Raw genomic sequence first — 15,600 nt, 5'->3', positions numbered from 1 at the left:
TCAGAGTTCCCAGTTGTCTTGAAAGCACCAAAAATCCAGAGAATGCCAGACCATGTGCCTCAACCTAATCATTTGGTCCCTTTCCCCCTCATAATTTAGCCTACTGTTCTAACTTGGTGGTGCACATGTAGCCTATAGCCAGTAATGAAAAAAAGTACCCAATTGTCATACTTGAGTAAAAGTAAAGATACCTTAATAGAAAATGACTCAAATTAAAGTGAGTCACCCTGTAAAATACTACTTGAGTAAAAGTCTAAAAGTATGTGGTTTTAAATATACTTAAGTATCAAAAGTAAAAAATAATTGTAAATTCCTTACATTTTTAAGCAAACCAGATGGCACCATTTTATTTTTTTTTATATATATTTTTTTACAAATAACCAGGGGCACACACCAACACTCGGACTTAATTTACAAATAAAGAATGTGTTTAGTGAGTCTGCCAGATCAGAGGCAGTAGTGATGACCAGGGATGTTCTCTTGATAAGTGTGTGAATTGGACCCTTTTCCTGTCCTGCTAAGCATTCAAAATGTAACGAGTACTTTTGGGTGTCAGAGAAAATGTATGGAGTAAAAGGTACATTATTGTATTTAGGAATGTAGTGAAGTAAAAGTAAATAGTAAAGTACAGATACCCAAAATAAACTTAATACTTTAAGGTATTTTTACTTAATCTAAATTACGGATTACCTCTTATCCGCTCGTCATCCCCTTATATGCCATAGATTGTACATCTCAATTGTCAGTAGAAACCCCATTTGTTTAAGCAAGTCAACCATATCAGCTATGGCTTTTTTATAGGCAGTAAATTAGGCCGAAATAACAGTTTTTTTGGCAGACTAGGCTCTGCTGATAGCCATGTGTAGCAGTGGTACGGTGTTGGGACAGCTAGCCTTTATATAGGCCCTAACAATTTGTGGGCATAGTTTGTCACTGTTATAGTTCAATTAATGAATGTATTGTTTAGTGTTGTGTTTTTGTAATGACTTTTTGAGTTTGCCCCACCAAGATTTACATGCCAAATTCGCCACTGATCAGGGGCAATGGACTTAACATCTGGCACATAACAGAACAATTGCCAGAAAATAGCCAAACATTATTTTGAAGTTCATTCAAGTGTTTCTTGCGCAGAGATTTTGAGATCCTCTGTCCAACTTTCATCAAATCAAATGTATTTATATAGCCCTTCGTACATCAGCTGATATCTCAAAGTGCTGTACAGAAACCCAGCCTAAAACCCCAAACAGCAAGCAATGCAGGTGTTTCATCCCTCAAACCCTCCTGTTGAATGTACCTATAGTTAAACACATGCGTAAAATTGATTTATTTACAAGTATAATAAGGTATAATTAATTATATTTTATCTTGCTACATATTCAAATTAATTTATTAGTCAAGTTAGCTCACAAGAATTAGGCCTATTATTTTGATGGAAAACCGAATATTGCTCCTTACGTCGATATCCGGCTTAATTCGCTGGAAAACTTTATCGAAAAAGGTTTTATTGGCTAAATGCAACTTCTCATGCCATATTTATTGGTCTAGTTTTATGGCTTTGTGGGTGGGTTTCGATTAGTTTTTTGCCATTTTATTTTCTAAAGAACTGGCAACCCTGTGTAGGAGGCAAGAAAGAAAACGCTGCTTCGAAGGGAGGACATAAAGTTGGATCTGTTTTTTTCCTTTGGTGTTTCGTCTCTTGGCTTATCTACAGTGTGCATTCTTCTCGGTTGTCGTGTAGAACAAACAGTGTTTAGTTATCGAATACTTCAATATTCTGATTTCAGAGACTTCACGGTGCGTAGCTAGCTAATGTTAGCTAGTTACTAGCTAACGTTAGCACTTGAGCTGTTCTTGTGTTGTATTCAAGAAGGATAGCGTCGCGACGATCGTTAACTAGCTAGCCGGCATTGCTACAGTTTGGTTTCGTGTTATTCACTATTGCAATAGTAACGTTAATCGCCTTAGTTAACTAGCCAGCTACCATCTAGCTAAAGCTTTAGTTTAGGCAGCAATGTAGCTAGCTAACTAAACCTCGAGTGATGGGTGGGTGTGCTTTTGTCCTTCCTCGTTCCATACGAAGTTAGGCTGTCTTGCTCAACGGTCTATTAGTTGGGATTAGTGAGGTGGTATCTAGGATACTACTTAATTACTAATGTTAGCAAGAAAAAGTGTAGTCTTTCAGAAATTAGACTAGTTGGCCACTAGGTCTATATGATACTGCTGACTAATAACAGTAGCTAGTGTCACTGATAATGTGAATTTGTTAAAACTCAGTCCACATAGTTAACTAATGTTGTACATGTGTAACAGTTGAATATCTGTCTGGTCCAGTTCCCCAGATCGATCGTGTGATCGTCACGGCAGCGAACTCATGGCGGACTCCGTGGAGACGTTCCAGACACACCTCACCTCTGTCATGGACAGTTTGATCCGAGCGTCGGTGTGCGAGATCACCAAACTGTTCCAGGACACGGTGAACGACTTTCTGGTGGAAATATCTCTGAATAGGAATGAAATGGAGGCTCTGAAACTCCGACTCCGACTGACCGAGAACAAACTGAGAAATGAACGCAAGTACGGGATGGGGTGGGCAGAGAATCGCCGCAATGCTGGTTTGATAGGGTCGGAGGACGGTGGGCGGAAAAAGCGAAAAATTGAAGTGCCCCGTAAGTGTTCATATTTAGTAAGTACAGCCACAAAAGCATCACGGACCATATAGTCGTTTTTTACACATTTGTCTTGCCCTATCTATAAAACTAAAATAAAAAAATTGTATTCTTCATATTATAATTGTTGAAATGATATGTAATTGCATATCAAATTAACACAAGTTGATTACTTCAGTAACATTAAGTCAAAAGCCTGTAATGCTTGTGTAAAGAGGTACTTGTTATGTTGGAAGCCATCTGGCAGAAACTGAGCCTTCTCTCTCCCTTTCCTTTCTACTCCTCTGCTCTCCCTCCCCCATCTCCTCCTCCTTCATGTTCTCTCTGCCCCCCCCCTTCCTCTGCCCCCCCCCCTTCCTCCCTGCCCCCCCCCCCCCTCTTCCTCCCTGCCCCCCCCCCCCTCTTCCTCCCTGCCCCCCCCTCTTCCTCCCTGCCCCCCCTCTTCCTCCCTGCCCCCCCCTCTCTCCCTGTCCCTCTCTTCTACTCTCTCCGCTCTCCCTCTTCACTCCCACCCCCTCCTCCTTCACACTCACTCCGCCGCTTCCGCTCCCTACTCCGCCTCCTCTCCTTCATCATGCTATTTCCCTTCCCCCAACTCTTCCATTTCTGTCACGGCCCCCCTTCATCTCCTTCCCTCCTCTACTCCTCCACTCTCCCTCCTCCTCCTCTTCATGTCCTCTCTCTGTCCCTCACCTCCCCCACTCCTCTCTGCTCTCTCTCCCTCCATCTCTGCTCTCTTTCATAATGCCCTCTCTCCTCCCTGCCCCCACCTCCTCTACCTTTCTCTCCGCTCTCCCTCCCTCTTCACTCCCACCCCCTCTTCTCTCCCTCCCTCTTCACTCCCGCCGCTTCCTCTCTCCCGCTTCTGCTCCGTACTCTGCCTCCTCTCCTTCATCATGCTCTCTCTCCCTTCCCCCAACTCCTCAATTTCTGTCACTGCTCTCCTCTCCCTCCTCTCCTTTATGCTTTCTCCCGCTGCATGCTGACCCTCCTCCTGCTCTCGTTCAACATGCTCTCTCCCTCCCCCCACTCTCCCCTTCCTCATGCCCTCTGCCTCTGCTCCCCCTCTCCTCTGCCTCTCTCCCACTCCCTGCCATCTCTCCTCTCCCTGCTTTCCTTCCTCTCCTTCATTTCTATCACTGCTCCCCTCTCTCTCTCCTCTCTCCTTCATGCTCGACCCCTCCTCCTCCTCTCACCCGATCCATTCCCTCCCCCTCTCTTCCTCTCTCCCCCTCCACAGGAGGAAAGCAGAAGCTGGGTCCTGCATTTGGAGGCGTGTGGGAGGAAGGAGGAGCAGCAGCTGGGGAAGTAGCAGGGGGAGGCTGGAAGGAGGCACGCCAGATGTACCTCATCCATGTCCCTGGGGACGAGGAGGAGGAAGAAGAAGGAGAACTATTGGAGGAGGGCTGTATTTCGGGAGAGGGGGAGGAGACGGACATCATCAAAGAGGAGGTGAGGGAGAAGAGGAGTGCTAAGGAATCTGAGTGTGGCACACACAGTGTCAGTGTGCCAGAGACGACTAGTTTACAAAAATAACAGTGCGTATCATCTGTGTGTGGTGAGACTGAGAATGTTGTTAAACTGCTGTTTTCTGAGTCAATGAGACACACTGCAGCAGATGGCGTGGATGGTGGAAAGCCACTGATTTGATATTCAACTGCAGAAGTAGCTCAAGCACTTGTTCAGTAGGGCAGTCAATGTTAAGTGCAGAGCGTTGTAGACACTATACATGAATATAATTTTGGGTGCGAACACAGTTTTGTATTCTACATGACTGAGATCATGCAGATGCGTCTATACAATAAAGGTCATCTGTACATTGCATTTCAAACTGTTTAAACTTGACACTTTTAAAGAAAATGCCCTGTGTAAAACAGGACCCTCGTTCTTTGTGGCACTTGTGAAAGTGCACTTTGCATGCACAAAAATACTGGGTGTGGTCGTGCACTCTGCATTGCATTATTGTGTAGTCTATGGGGCTGTACTGGTGGGTAATGTAGTTTATTTTTGCTCTGTCTGTAGTCCGGTGATATGGTGGATGGGGGTTACCAGCCTGCGTCTCTGCGGCTGATCAAGGAAGCCCTGAAGATGGACCCACCCAACCAGAACTGCCATGGATCCAGAACCCACAGCGAAGGTACTGACTCCAGCTGAAAGCTCAGAACCAAAAACATGATGACCACACCTCCTGGATAGTGATAACCCCAATGTGAACACAGTGAAGTTTTCTTAAGTGTCTGCAGTACAATATGTTTGCATACACCCTCATAGTACTGCTCCTCTAACAGACTCTCACTCTCCTTCTCTCGGCCCAGTAGGAGACATGGAGCTCAGCCCTGTGGCCCTGAAGCGGCCCCTAGCCGTGAGGCCTGAAGAGGGGGATGAGGAGGAGTGGGACGTGGGGTCCCCTCCAACGGAGGTGTCAGAGGGGGCGCTGAGTGTGGTGGACCTGAGTGGCCTGGAGACGGCCCTGAGGGCAGAGAGGGGGCGCGAGCAGGCAGCCCTGAAGATCCCCCCCACAGCAGGCTCCAACCATGGCTCCAGGACCCCTGACCCGGAAGTAGTGGCAGACAGTGAGTTCAGCCTGGGCCAGAAGTACATTGGTCTGGATGGGCTGGAACAGAAGGGGGAGCTGGAGAGTCCCACAGCCTCAGAGAGGGACTATGGTGATGCCCTGCAGGTTCACGGTGCCCGTCTGAAGGAATTACAGGGGTCACTGCCAGTGGGGGCTGGAAGGGAGCTGCAGCCACGTTGGCCCAAGAGGCTGAGGGATGGTGAGGGGATGGGGGAGCCGGGAGGCTCAGACGAGGGCCTACATCACCTGTCTGCTCCGGGTAGCGTGGATGACAGTGGTGAGGAGGAGACAGGGGACCTGATGCATTTCTGCATGCAGTGCGGCGGGGGCTTCGCCAACGAGGCTGAGCTGGAAGAGCACCCTTGCCCCCTGGGGGACGCCCACCTGCAGGAAGGAGGGACAGAGAACACCCTGTTCCCCTGCGCCTCGTGCGGCCACGCCTTCAGCCATGCCTGGGCCCTGAAGAACCATGAGTGTGTGTGCGCAGCCGAACGGCCCCACCGCTGCGAGCTCTGTGGGAAGGGCTTCACCCACTCTCGCTCGCTGGAGAGGCACCAGGTGGTTCACACTGGAGAGAGGCAGCACTGCTGCCAGCAGTGTGGGAGGAGCTTCAGTCGCCTAGGCAACCTGGAGAGGCACCAGCGGATTCACACAGGCGAGCGTCCGTACGGATGCGAGGCGTGCGGGAAGCGCTTCAGCAGGGTAGAGTACCTGAAAAGACACCAGCTGATCCACAGTGGAGACAGAGACAAGGCCGGCAGCGCTCACCAGTGCTCCCAGTGTGGAAAGAGCTTCGGCGAACCAGAGCAGTTAAAAAACCACGAGTGCTTTTCATAACATTTTGAGACATTTGATAATTGATATGTACCAGGATTTCTTTGGAGAGGGAAAGTTGAAATTGCTGACTAGGGTAGAAGTTGCTCCCTAATCAGAGAGAAGATCAACATAAGATCATTTTAACCTAGCCTCAATCCCGAAGTTGACCATTAGAAATCTATAAAGCTCTGACCTTGTATCAGTTGTTGGGGACACATTCTACCTACTCCAAAAAAGAGGAACAAAGACCATGCTGGCCATCCAGGGACAGGTTGAAATGAACTGTCTAATTGTGCACAGAGAAACCTGTGCTTTTATTTATGTTTCTCAATACATTGTATCTTTTACTATAAGAAATGAGTATCTTCACTGAACATCAATCATGACCTTGTTGATCTTGACTATCAATGATAATAACAGTTTGGTATTTTGTACTATTTGTTTTTCAGTATTATCCATCCGGGAATAAACATTTGACTATTCAGTGACCAATGGTCTCCTTTTATATTCCGTCAAGTGCAAAGTGTTTGTTTTCAGCTAGAAAATTGTGTAGTTTAGTTATGTCTCAAACATTCACACAAGGTGTTGTTGGATTTCCGGACACATTTCTTTATTTCTGTGTACTTCGAAGTGTCTTCTACCAGAGAGGAAGAGGCGACGCCAAAGGTTTTACTCTGCCAAAAATCTGTCCAAGAAGTAAGGAAGTTTTGTATGGAGGTCAATGGGTGTCAAATTTGGTACACAAAAAAATGTAATTGCTCACTTGCTACATGAAGCTTATTTGATTGAGCAGAAGTTTCGTGGTGGTTAGGTTCTTATGAATGCACTGATGTAAGTGAACGCACATGGCACAAAATAAGACTTAAAAGAGTTGTTGTGCCTGTTGTCATCGAGATAGATGGAGGACTCATCATGGATATAACCTGTTTTAGCACAGACATTGCTGTCGAGGTCTTTACCGGTCCAAAACGTTGGAACCATTCCGCAATGGGCTTGGGGCTTTCCCACCAGGATCCAATATGCATCAATTGTTTTGTTTTTTATATAGAGACCTGTTCTGAATGGACCCGAGGACAAATACACCCGTTCTGTATAGATCTGGTCGGATCCTGACCTGGTCCGAATAAGGGAAGCAGCCCAGAATTATTATTATTTTTAACCTACTTTATTAACCAGAGCTGATAAAGCACGAGAGGGAGAAAAATGGGCGGCTCTAGCAGGCTGGGGAGCGACGTACTTTGACACTGGGAGGAGGGAGGAAGAGACAAGAGACCGTAACCAACCAATCAGACTCGTGCCATAGTAGACTAATAACTGCCATAGCTAGTTTATTTATCATCAAATATGATTACATAGCATCTGTTCACTGCAGCAAACCGGGAGAAGCTAGTTAAGACAGCTAATGTTAACTAGCTAGGCTAATTGAGGCTGCAGTGCATGCATATTCTCATCCTACAGTTATAAATAACTCCATTCAAATAATAAGTAGCAGCCTAACTGTTGGCTCTTGGTCGTTGTAGCCTATCGTTCTTTAACTTTTAATTCTGTCATTTTAATTGCATTGATTAGATAAATCCTAACGTTTGCCACAAACGGAGGCTCTATGACAGTAGCCTATTGCCGCTTTGATGATTGTCCAACAGCAACGAGCTACACGCACCACGCTCCACTCTCGTGAAAAGCAAGAGCAGCAGCAAAACGTCTAAAATGTCTATCTCTTTACTGCTGCAGCAGTCGTGTTTGGACCTGTACTGTGCCTTCCGGACAAGTCGGTTAAAATGACACATACTCGAGACCTGTGACAGTCAGATCCGACCCAGAATTCTGGATCGAGTTTCGGGCACAGGTGGATCCGTGAAGACCTACTTTGAGGGCTTTCACCATTTTAATGTAGTCAACTGAGTAGGACTTCCCACTTCATGTCCAACCGAGTCATCAGGAGGGATCAGACAATCTTGAAGAAGAAAATTGAGAACTTCCAAATTGAGATAGCCTCAATGGCACTGCCCATGTTGTCACAGACACCATAATGGCACGGATACAAAGATGAGTCCTCTATCTATCTCTATGGCCTGTTGTTCCCACACGTATCTGACCTCTAATTGATTAGGGGTCTGGGAGTCCTCCCCCAGATTTTTGGGGGGCATCTAAAGCTCATTTCCTGCATTTCTACATAATCCAATATGACCCATGGCCCTTCTAGCTGTCTCTATTTAGAACAACAAAAAGTATGCTAAAATGCCCCCAGTCATGAAGCTAGGTAAGAGATCATTGTTAAATATGTTGAAGTGATTGATAAGACTGGACTAGATCAAAGGTAATTCAACAATACCTATTGTGTTGCACCTTTACCCAACAGTCTAACAAATCAAACAACTCTTTAAAAAAATCATGTACAAAGACTTTTGTGTTTATTAAGACATCCTCCATATCAAATTTCAGCCAGACCAACCAGCCAGCATCAGAGACCTGCACGCCCGACCCCCACCAATCAAGTCAATACCTCAACTCTCTCCCAAAACATTTTTCCCACTTAAAAAATACAAATAAATATTCCTAAGGGAAAGGTTTGGAAACAAAAGTGAAAAAAACAACAACAACAATAAAACACAACTACACGTGTACATTAACACACAGAAACAGGATATCATATAATTAATCTCATTGGCCTAATAGTACTGTAGAGCTCTTTTTACTTGCACTCAATATAGCTGGGTTGCCCCGTCCTGTCCCTTGGGGACAGTGGTGTAAAGTACGTAGATAAAAGTACTTTAAAGTACTGCTTAAGTCGTTTCTTGGGGTATCTGTACTTTACTATTTATATTTTGGACTACTTTTACTTTTACTTCACTACATTCCTAAAGAAAATATTGTACTTTTTACTCCATACATTTTCCCTGACAACCAAAAGTACTCGTTACATTTTGAATGCTTAGCAGGACAGGAAAATGGTCAAATTCACTCACTTATCAAGAGAAGACCTGGTCATCCCTACTGCCTCTGGGCTGGCGGACTCACTAAACACAAATGCATTTGTTGCAAATAATGTCAGAGTGTTGGAGTGTGCCCCTGGCTATCTGTACATTTTTAAAACAAGAAATTGGTGCCCTCTGCTTTGCTTAATATTTGGAATTTTAAATGATTTATACTTTTACTTTTCTTTTGATACTTAAGTATATTTTAGTATTTACATATACTTTTGATACTTACAGTGCCTTGCGAAAGTATTCGGCCCCCTTGAACTTTGCGACCTTTTGCCACATTTCAGGCTTCAAACATAAAGATATAAAACTTTATTTTTTTGTGAAGAATCAACAACAAGTGGGACACAATCATGAAGTGGAACGACATTTATTGAATATTTCAAACTTTTTTAACAAATCAAAAACTGAATAACTGGGCGTGCAAAATTATTCAGCCCCTCTACTTTCAGTGCAGCAAACTCTCTCCAGAAATTCAGTGAGGATCTCTGAATTATCCAATGTTGACCTAAATGACTAATGATGATAAATACAATCCACCTGTGTGTAATCAAGTCTCCGTATAAATGCACCTGCACTGTGATAGTCTCAGAGGTCCGTCAAAAGCGCAGAGAGCATCATGTAGAACAAGGACCACACCAGGCAGGTACGAGATACTGTTGTGAAGAAGTTTACAGCCGGATTTGGATACAAAAAGATTTCCCAATCTTTAAACATCCCAAGGAGCACTGTGCAAGCGATAATATTGAAATGGAAGGAGTATCAGACCACTGCAAATCTACCAAGACCTGGCCGTCCCTCTAAACTTTCAGCTCATACAAGGAGAAGACTGATCAGAGATGCAGCCAAGAGGCCCATGATCACTCTGGATGAACTGCAGAGATCTACAGCTGAGGTGGGAGACTCTGTCCATAGGACAACAATCAGTCGTATATTGCACAAATCTGGCCTTTATGGAAGAGTGGCAAGAAGAAAGCCATTTCTTAAAGATATCCATAAAAAGTGTTGTTTAAAGTTTGCCACAAGCCACCTGGGAGACACACCAAACATGTGGAAGAAGGTGCTCTGGTCAGATGAAACCAAAATTGAACTTTTTGGCAACAATGCAAAACGTTATGTTTGGCGTAAAAGCAACACAGCTGAACACACCATCCCCACTGTCAAACATGGTGGTGGCAGCATCATGGTTTGGGCCTGCTTTTCTTCAGCAGGGACAGGGAAGATGGTTAAAATTGATGGGAAGATGGATGGAGCCAAATACAGGACCATTCTGGAAGAAAACCTGATGGAGTCTGCAAAAGACCTGAGACTGGGACGGAGATTTGTCTTCCAACAAGACAATGATCCAAAACATAAAGCAAAATCTACAATGGAATGGTTCAAAAATAAACATATCCAGGTGTTAGAATGGCCAAGTCAAAGTCCAGACCTGAATCCAATCGAGAATCTGTGAAAAGAACTGAAAACTGCTGTTCACAAATGCTCTCCATCCAACCTCACTGAGCTCGAGCTGTTTTGCAAGGAGGAATGGGAAAAAATGTCAGTCTCTCGATGTGCAAAACTGATAGAGACATACCCCAAGCGACTTACAGCTGTAATCGCAGCAAAAGGTGGCGCTACAAAGTATTAACTTAAGGGGGCTGAATAATTTTGCACGCCCAATTTTTCAGTTTTTGAATTTGTTAAAAAAGTTTGAAATATCCAATAAATGTCGTTCCACTTCATGATTGTGTCCCACTTGTTGTTGATTCTTCACAAAATAATACAGTTTTATATCTTTATGTTTGAAGCCTGAAATGTGGCAAAAGGTTGCAAAGTTCAAGGGGGCCGAATACTTTCGCAAGGCACTGTAAGTATATTTAAAACCAAATACTTTTAGACTTTTACTCAAGTAGTATTTTACTGGCTGACTTTCACTTTCACTTGAGGTATCTATACTTTTACTCAAGTATGACAATTGGGTACTATTCCACCACTTCAAGGGGTCCACCACCATGCAGCACCCCAACCCAACACACCCCACTCAGCTTTAGGATCTTAGTGAAACATTCAGTATTGGTTTTGGGTGGCATCCAGACCGTATAAATGTTGCCCAGTATACCCTTAATCTTATAAAATGGCAAATCTAGTGATATATAACTTGACATTTCTGCCATCCATTGTAAGAGGACAACCAACCTTTGAAATAATGGCAATGCATTTCTTAGATGCTTGGTTACATAGTTTTGTTTGATAACAGTCTCCAGTATCAACATTTACAAGCAAACAAAAACAGGGAGAAGGGAGAATCTGACATACTCTGAAAGACATACTCTGCCAGAATTCAGCCAACCTTCACAAGACCATAACATATGCAAATATGTCCCCTTTTGTGTTTTACACCTCCAGCAGAGGAATACAATTTCTGAGTGCATGTAATTAAGTTACACTGGTATATAAACTCAGCAAAAAAGAAAATGTCCCCTTTTCAGGACCCTGTCTTTCAAAGATAATTCGTAAAAATCCAAATAACTTCACAGATCTTCATTGTAAAGGGTTAAACACTGTTCCCATGCTTGTTCAATGAACCATAAACAATTAATGAACATGCACCTGTGAAACGATCATTAAGACACTAACAGCTTACAGACGGTAGGCAATTAAGGTCACAGTTATGAAAACTTAGGACACTAAAGAGGCCTTTCTACTGACTCTGAAAAACTTTGTGCGTGATTTCCTGCAAGACAGGAATGTCCGTGTTCTGCCATGGCCAGCAAAGAGCCCGGATCTCAATCCCATTGAGCACATCTGGGACCTTTTGGATTGGAGGGTGAGGGCTAGGGCCATTCCCCCCAGAAATGTCCAGGAGCTTGCAGGTGCCTTGGTGGAAGAGTGGGGTAACATATCACAGCAAGAACTGGCAAATCTGGTGCAGTCCATGAGGAGGAGATGCACTGCAGTACTTAATGCAGCTGGTGGCCACACCAGATACTGACTGTTACTTTGTTCAGGGACACATTATTCCATTTCTGTTAGTCACATGTCTGTGGAACTTGTTCAGTTTATGTCTCAGTTGTTGATCTTGTTATGTTCATACAAATATTTACACATGTTAAGTTTGCTGAAAATTAACACAGTTGACAGTGAGAGGACGTTTCTTTTTTTGCTGAGTTTAGTACATTACTGCAGTAATTTATGTCTGAGGTTATATGAACATGACCGGGCATTCAAACATATTCATTCATCATCATCAATAGCTTCTACCAGGTCCTCCTCACATTTTTGTTTTACATTCTTTGTGTCATCGAGAAAAGCCTTTATCAACCCTTGTTACAGTTTGGAGGTTTGTCAGACTGCCTTAAAATAGTTTCAATCTTTGAAGCATCTGGCTTGTCCTGTGTTTGCTGCACAGAAAGAATAACATGTTGTATCTGCAAAAATTCACCTCAGCTCCGTTACAGACTGGTCTTCCCTGGCTGCCTGACCCTGCTGAGACCCGTCACCATCGGATACTGCTAAGACATGATGAGCATTGTGTTGTGTACTGAGGGTGCACCGTGACAGGGAAGCCTGTAGAGCTGTTTAGTACTGTGTCAGTGTGAAAAGTAGGGAATTAGATAAGGAAACTGACAAATTAATAACGTTACATTGCTATACTGACTCTAGTAAAAACTCACATTGCACAAACAAAAGTCAGAATTATCAGTCTTCAATCGTTTGGCCACTGGTTTCATCATTTCATTCAGGTCTAGTGTGAATGAGGGAAAAATAATACATACTTTTGGCCATCTCTCTCTCTCTAATGGTACATCAACAGGCGAAAGCTAAATAAGCTAATTTGCTTCTGTTTGGACAGGACAAAAAGGCTACAAACCAACAAACAACAGCTGTTAGATAGTAATAATAGAAACCTCATATCGCTATCTGACAGATAGCTACAGGCTATAGGTAAACTGGCTGTGGTAGCAACTAGCAAGCTATTTCATTCACAAGTCAAGAAGGGATGAAACATTAGTTAACGTTGCATATAATTTGCACTACTAGCCCTGCACTGGGAATAAACACTAGTTTAGTTTTTTTTCTGTTAAGATAAACAGACATCAACTAAAGAGTTGCCATTTTCTGCTCTGCTTGCTTTTACAACTTGGAGAAAGAGCGCAACACATACAGACTAACAGCAGCTGCCTCTGTTCAAACCTGCCGTGCTAGTCCAGCCAGCCTTTCAGAAGCTTTGCCTTTACCACATGCAGAAATCTCCAAACCGTCTACTCGACCGCTCTGAGGCGTACTCCTGGTCCTAAAGCACACCGATGCTGTTTTTGGTATCACAGTGAAAGTTGTGCCCCTGACTTTCATAGCTTGTTTAAATCATGTAATTTTCAAGACCAAGGTGGGTGAGATTCTCAAACTGTACAAGTCAAGCGCAGAGGCATCATGACCAAAGTGGGACACAGGGGCACGTCCCACCTAAGATTTGACCTGTTAACAAATATATGTATTTTTATTCATTTTTTCTGTAATACTACTTGCCGCCTAGATATTTTATGAAGTAGGCTTTAGCTAGCCCAGATAGGTTCCGAATCCCCCAACCTCAAAACTAGCTACCCAGAAGCCATTTCAGACTATCGATGTTAGTTAGACTAGCTAGCTACTACTACTATCTTAGCTGGCATGCCTGCTGGAAAGGGTGGCAGACTTTAGAAAAAGGTACTGAATAAGACTCACATTCCTTTCAATCGCTAACCCAGATTTTAGCAGAGATGCAGAGAAGCATTAGTTTCCAGTCAGGAAATACAGACAGCTCAAGAGATAGGCCAATGCTTAGATATGCAAAAAAATAAACAAATTTTTAACACGCTAGAGATGGTCATACCAAGGAACGTTTAAGTATTTGATCTTGAACTTTAGGACCCCTTTGATGAAGTGTCTGTCCTATATCTGAGGGATATACAGTTGAAGTCGGAAGTTTACATACACCTTAGCCAAATACATTTAAACTCAGTTTTTCACAATTCCTGACATTTAATCCTAGTAAAAATTCTCTATTTTAGGTCAGTTAGGATCACCACTTTATTTAAAAAATGTGAAATGTCAGAATAATAGTAGAGAGAATGATTTATTTCAGCTTTTATTTCTTTCATCACATTCCCAGTGGGTCAGAGGTTTACAAACACTCAATTAGTATTTTACTCAACAGCCTTGGTTTCTCAGATGATTGCCTCGCCTGGTTCACCAACTACTTCTCTGACAGAGTTCAGTGTGTCAAATCTAAGGGCCTGTTGTCCGGACCGCTGGCAGTCTCTATGGGGGTGCCACAGGGTTCAATTCTTGGGCCGACTCTCTTCTCTGTATATATCATGATGTCGTTCTTGCTGCTGGTGAGTCTCTGATCCACCTCTACGCAGACGACACCATTCTGTATACTTCTGGCCCTTCTTTGGACACTGTGTTAACCAACCTCCAGACGAGCTTCAATGCCATACTAGTCTCCTTCCATAGCCTCCAACTGCTCTTAAATACAAGTAAAACTAAATGCATGCTCTTCAACCGATCGCTGCCCGCATCTGCCCACCCACCTAGCATCACAACTCTGGACGGTTCTGACTATATGTGGATATGTGGACAAATATGTGGACAACTACAAATACCTAGGTGTCTGGTTAGACTGTAAACTCTCCTTCCAGACTCACATAAAACATCTCCAATCCAAAGTTAAATCTAGAATTGGCTTCCTATTTCGCAACAAAGCATCTTTCACTCGTGCTGCTAAACATACCCTCGTAAAACTGACCATCTTACCGATCCCCGACTTCGGCAATGTCATTTACAAAATAGCCTCCAACACATTACTCAACAAATAGGATGCAGTCTATCACAGTGCCATCAGTTTTGTCACCAAAGCCCCATACACTACCCACCACTGCGACCTGTACGCTCTCGTTGGCTGGCCCTCACTTCATACTCATCGCCAAATCCACTTGCTCCAGGTCATCTACAAGACCCTGCTAGGTAAAGTCCCACCTTATCTCTGCTCGCTGGTCACCATAGCTGCACCTACCCGTAGCACGCGTTACAGCATATCTCACTGGTCACCCCCAAAGCCAATTCCTCCTTTGGCCGCCTCTCCCTCCAGTTCTCTAATGCCAATGACTAGAACAAACTACAAAAATTTCTGAAACTGGAAACACTTATCTCCCTCACTAGCTTAAAGCACCAGCTGTCAGAGCAGCTGACAGATCACTGCACCTGTACATAGCCTATCTATAAATAGCCCAAACAACTACCTCTTCCCCTACTGTAATTATTTATTTATTTAGCTCCTTTGCACCCCAGTATTTCTACTTTGTACACTCATCTACTGTGAAATCTACCATTCCAGTGTTTTAATTGCTATATTGTATTTACTTCGCCACCATGACCTATTTATTGCCTTTACCTCCCCTCATTTGCTCACATTGTATATAGACTTATTTTTCTACTGTATTATTGACTGTATGTTTGTTTTACTCCATGTGTAACTCTGTGTTGTTATATGTGTCGAACTGCTTTACTTTATCTTGGCCAGGTCGCAGTTGTAAATGAG

The 15,600-nt window shown here is 43.6% G+C and overlaps 1 protein-coding gene across 7 annotated transcripts; it reads left to right on the top strand.

The window, feature by feature from the left end:
* Window positions 1-1,597: 1,597 nt before the first annotated feature.
* Window positions 1,598-6,545, top strand: LOC110488850 (uncharacterized). Of its 7 annotated transcripts, none has more exons than XM_090198399.1 (5): window positions 1,598-1,794; window positions 2,332-2,666; window positions 3,907-4,118; window positions 4,689-4,803; window positions 4,985-6,545. In XM_090198399.1, the coding sequence occupies exons 2-5, from the start codon at window positions 2,372-2,374 to the stop codon at window positions 6,076-6,078; spliced, it is 1,716 nt and encodes a 571-aa protein (XP_090054525.1). In that variant the 5' UTR covers window positions 1,598-1,794; window positions 2,332-2,371; the 3' UTR covers window positions 6,079-6,545. The 7 variants fall into 7 exon arrangements, with proteins under 7 accessions (XP_090054525.1, XP_021416949.2, XP_090054526.1 ...); XM_021561274.3 differs by having other exon boundaries at window positions 4,982-6,545; XM_090198400.1 differs by having other exon boundaries at window positions 1,626-2,043.
* The last annotated feature ends 9,055 nt before the right edge of the window (window positions 6,546-15,600 follow it).

This window comes from Oncorhynchus mykiss, chromosome 14, assembly GCF_057628025.1.
Source record: "Oncorhynchus mykiss isolate SJ-2025 chromosome 14, ASM5762802v1, whole genome shotgun sequence".
Taxonomy (NCBI): domain Eukaryota; kingdom Metazoa; phylum Chordata; class Actinopteri; order Salmoniformes; family Salmonidae; genus Oncorhynchus; species Oncorhynchus mykiss.
The sequence above is the reverse complement of the archived record's forward strand: the minus strand, read 5'-3'. Positions and strand labels throughout refer to the sequence as shown.